The sequence below is a fragment of the Ornithodoros turicata genome, chromosome 1 (genome assembly GCF_037126465.1).
Source record: "Ornithodoros turicata isolate Travis chromosome 1, ASM3712646v1, whole genome shotgun sequence".
In the NCBI taxonomy this organism is placed as follows: domain Eukaryota; kingdom Metazoa; phylum Arthropoda; class Arachnida; order Ixodida; family Argasidae; genus Ornithodoros; species Ornithodoros turicata.
The window spans coordinates 137542526-137547393 of record NC_088201.1 but is presented as its reverse complement, the minus strand read 5'-3'; the positions used below and the strand labels follow the sequence as shown (position 1 = coordinate 137547393).

General features: G+C 48.6%; 1 protein-coding gene across 1 annotated transcript; it reads left to right on the top strand.

Moving 5' to 3' along the window:
- The first annotated feature begins 369 nt into the window (after positions 1-369).
- Positions 370-1092, top strand: LOC135385778 (uncharacterized). The gene has a single exon (XM_064615294.1). It carries the CDS (start codon positions 370-372, stop codon positions 1090-1092), a length of 723 nt encoding a protein of 240 aa, XP_064471364.1.
- The last annotated feature ends 3776 nt before the right edge of the window (positions 1093-4868 follow it).

Here is a 4868-nt window from a genome sequence, read left to right as displayed (position 1 = left end):
CTATGGGCTCAAGCAGGCTGCGAGGGCATGGAACATCAAGGCAAACGAAGTCTTTCTTGAAGAGGGCTTCAGCCGTTGCGAGGCAGACCCCTGCCTCTACTTCAAGACAGAAAAAGGCAGTCGCATATATATCCTTTTCTATGTTGACGATATGCTGATTTGCCACAAGGATGATTCAGTCATTACTGGAGTCTGGAAAAGTTTGAACAAGCATTTCGAGCTCAAGGACCTTGGGCAGGTCAGCCGGTACCTAGGAATCGAAATAGAGAGATCACAAGATGGTTGCTTCTACATCCACCAAGCTAAAAAGATCGACAACCTTCTGGAAAAATACCAGCTCATGGACGTCAAACCTATAGTCACACACCTATGAACCCCGACTACCTGAAGTTTAGCGGGGATCACTGCTTACTGCCGACCAACGATCAGTACCGTCAAGCTGTCGGGGAGATGCTGTACTTGAGCACAACTACGCGACCGGACATTGTTTGTGCCATCGGAATTCTTTGTCGTCGCGTGAGTAAGCCAAGCCAGCAAGACTGGAATGCCATGAAAAAGCTATTACGTTACTTGAAGTACACCAGAAGCTTAAAGCTGAAGCTCTCCGGGCAGCCAGGTATGAAGCTGGAGTGCTACGTGGATGCGGATTGGGCAGGAGATGTGTCGGACCGCAAATCGACTAGCGGGTACTTCGTCCAGCTGAGAGGCAGTCCCGTCTCCTGGTCCACGAGGAAACAGATGTCTGTAGCATTGTCATCTACAGAGCCCGAATATGTCGCAGCGGCAAACGCGTCACAAGAAGTTTTGTGGCTTCGACAGCTCTTACAAGTTTTTGGTTATGACCAACATCAGCCGACCTGCCTTTACGAGGACAACCAAGGCTGCATCGAGCTTGCACTTCGCGAGGGACACAGCGCGCGAACAAAACACATTGACGTGCGAGATCATCATCTCAGAGATTTGGTCCAACGCGGAGTCATACACCTGCAATACTGCGAAACAGCCAGGATAGTCGCCGACGCATTAACCAAACACATCCCGCGACCGCGACTACTGCTTCTGAGGGAGCACATGGGTCTCCTTGAGCATTAGTTGTCGTATTTGTTGTATTTCTTTCTTTAAAAACTGGCGATAGCCTTTTGTAATGGAACATAATGGTATGCTGTACGCCATTTTCCAGCACGTTTCGGTACAGTATGTAGCGGACGCTGGACGACGACAACGACGACAACGATGGCCACGCGCATGGAGTACCCGTTACTCAGTTCCACCGGCGCGGCCATGGAGATAGGCCACCGTCATCTCCTCTCCGTGGCATACCATCATCGCCGGTCGGGGCTCATGTAGAGGAAGACCATCGTCCTCTACATTTGGTGACCCGGACGAAGAACATCACGCCCGGAGCAATTCGGCCCTTCACCATCCCAAATTTGTGACGACGCCATCGAACACCACTCCCTCCGGAACACACGCGCTTCACAGATTGAGCCACCTTCGCTCCTACCGGATCCCGGTACTCTTGGCTCCTCTTCTCACGCTTCTCACTGCCGGCCGCGACACTCGAGCCTTGCGCTCACCTGCCGGTTGCGGCAGTCGCGGCAGCCGACGCCTTGGCACGCTTCAGCCCGTCTCGGCAAATCACTCACTCCACCTGGGGCTCTCGAGCTTCCGCTCCCGTGCCGGTCGCGGCACCCCAGGACCACGACACCGAGCGCCTCACTCTCTCTCGCTCGTCTCTACCTGACGGATCGCTGTTCCCGTCCTCACCATCTGTGACATGCCGCCAACGTGTGCCGTGCCCCTGTTCGACCACACGTCACCACGTCTGCACGTCTACCACGGTCGCCCTCAACTGCAGCTTTTCCCAGACGCGTTACCTGGACTCCAGCTCTTGCGATGCGTCCGCAACGCATCTGACGGCCGGGGGACCCCTGTAGCGGACGACGACAACGACGACAACGATGGCCACGCGCATGGAGCACCCGCTTCTCAGTTCCACCGGCGCGGCCATGGAAATAGGCCACCGTCATCGCCTCTCCGTGGCATACCATCATCGCCGGTCGGGGCTCATGTAGAGGAAGACCATCGTCCTCTACACGGTAAAGGATGATTTGCTGTGAACTGCATGGTTCTTCGTACCTATGAAGTGCAGAGGCGAGGGAGTAAGAGGAAGCAACGTGGAGCAAGCCATCGCCGGAAACTGATATTACCTCTCAGATGTGATACTCTGATTAGCGCAGCACACGTAAACCGGTTCGAACCGATTAATATCTGTTCAAACGGTTATTTTGGTTGCGCTGAACTCCAACCGAACCGATAACCTTGAACCGGAACTTGAACCGAACCCCAAAAATATCGGTTCTGCTGACGGCACTGCTGACTTAGTGTTGCGGAGAGTTGCTGACGGTTACGGAGCTGGAAACGGAGGCACTCAAAAGAGTTGCCTCAAATACGTACGAATATTTCAAATAAAACATAAAAAAATCCACGCTGGGTATTCCACTCGTCAAAATCCATCTAGTGAAATAAACCAGTTAAGAATTCAAGCTCTTAAGATCCACACTGTCAAAATAGATCAATGTTAGGGCTAGCGGGGAACTCTTCCGTACGTTTGTCTATGAGCAACACTATGTTCTGTCCAACGAAATCCACAATATTGGCGTTCTGCATTCCCATCTGCTGCATAATTAACTATGTGCCTTCGAATAATACTTGAGGAAATCGAAATATACAGTTTGAAAGTGAGACGACGACGCGTATGAATACAAGAATAACACTCGCATTTTTGAGTTGAGCTAGTGCAACAATGCCATTCCTATACACGCTGGAAGGCGTTGTGACATAAAGGGATTGGTGTTGTACGTTTCTTTGCGCGTTCCCTTCTTTCTCCCCAAACTCAGGGATATGCTGGTGGAGGCATCGACGGCTAAACGAGGGTTCAAACTAGCTGACGCTTAGAATCCGTCCCCTTCTTTACGGTTCTCCTCTAGAGTAGAAATAGAAATATACGAACTACGTAGTCACTGTGCACACAACCCATTTCCGGTAGAGCGAAATTGTCGTTCTCAGAAGGCTTCGGCTATCAACCAATTAGAGGGGATGGATTTTGAAGGATTTACTTTGGTGCTTTGATTTTGCGAATTTTATTTTTATTAGTTTATTTTGACCACGTTGGTATTTACATCATTTATTTTTAAAAAGTTTGTTTTGGAAGTTGAATTTCTAATAGATTTATTTTTCATCGTTTTATCTTTAAATGGTTTGTATCAGCGTCTCCTCCCCACAGGCTAGATAACTTGAAGCACGGTAGGAACTGCCCAATCATAGTCCGGTTTCTGTCATATAAAGTAAAAAATGAGGTTGTACTGAGCTCCAAGAAGATGCGCGGTTCAAATACGGACATCAATGAGGATTTTTCCTCGGAGGTCTGACGTGAAGGGGCTCAGTTGCTTAAGTGCGCCAAGGAAAGCGGAGGGTCTTACCGGTTGCGCTATAACAAGTTTTTACATTCGTGAAAAACAATTCACTTATGATACGCAATCGAACAGCGTCAAGCAGGTTTCACCTACGCCTCGCTGTGAAACATATTGCAGAAACGACTTCGCTGGTTCTTTACGATATGCGAAGCATTGTGTATGAAGACGCATGACGTCACGTACAAGAAGAGCCCAGATCTTGTTACGAAGCCAGATAGCCACATCGCAACTCACGGCGCAGCTCACCATGAATACAAGGACGCAATTGCGCCGCCACCACAGATGCGACGCTCTCGAACGTCTTTGCAATATTGCTGGCCTTGTTACCGTGGTGTTTCAGTATTGGGTTGAGGATACGAGTTTTTCTTATGGGCCAGAACGGTCCATTATAGCGACACACAGACTTGGTCTTGTCCAATCGCCGTGCGCCGTTTCCGGCCGAGGAAGTCCTCTTCTGTGGGGGGAAGAGGGCGCTTGCGCGGCACCATCTCATCTGACACAACGTTCCTCTCCTTTTACACGCGGTGCGTGTATACATCCTAGCTTTGTTACGTGGCCAGAACACATACCACTTTTTCGATGTTAGTAGCTACAGAATGCTTCGCATTGAAATCTAGTTTCCACACCTAACTTATCGCTTGTGCGTTTAAATGCTCGCAGTGTCGGAAACAAGAAGCTATTGAAAGTATCTTGTTGAATATAATCTTGACGTGTCAGCGATAACTGAAACTGGGTTGAATCCGTGCTTGAAAGTTTTTGAACGAATACAATATCTCCGGGGGGGGGGGGGGTGCGACACTAACAATGAATAACCATCAGGTTTCCGTATTACCACCTGCAGAATTTGAAAGCGTCTGGCGCAAATTATTCATTGATAAAGGGACCGTGAGTCTGTGACGATAGGGGATGTATATATGCCCCGTGGTGTTGATCTTGCCGTAATGAAGGGATTGTCTCACTATACAAGCGAGACTGTTAAAAGAACGCAAAAGCTGACCATATGTGGTGATTCTAGTCTTGATGGGCGGACTAGAATAGTATGTCTTATCACTAATGTCATGAAAGCGTTAGCGCTGAAGTCCTCTGTGATATGATGTTTGAGTAAAACTTTACACAGACAGCCGATAAACCCAGCAGGGCTACTTCCAGAACTGCATCGCTTTTACATATATAGTGTTTGTGATCTAGACTTTAATTGCGTCGAATAATTACAACTGATGTTCTGAGGCTCGAACACGTACAAAGGACAAATCCATACAAAGCCTCAATCTTTAATTGCGTCTCCTTGTAATATAACTTGCCGCATATCTGATCGTTCTATTGTATCACTTACTTGTGGGAACACAATAAGTCCAGGGAATGAAAACTCTTTGGAATAAAACTTTATCATTC

Bases quoted from the DNA above. Each gene is read 5' to 3' on its own strand.
- LOC135385778 (XM_064615294.1), top strand. From the start codon at position 370: ATGAACCCCGACTACCTGAAGTTTAGCGGGGATCACTGCTTACTGCCG.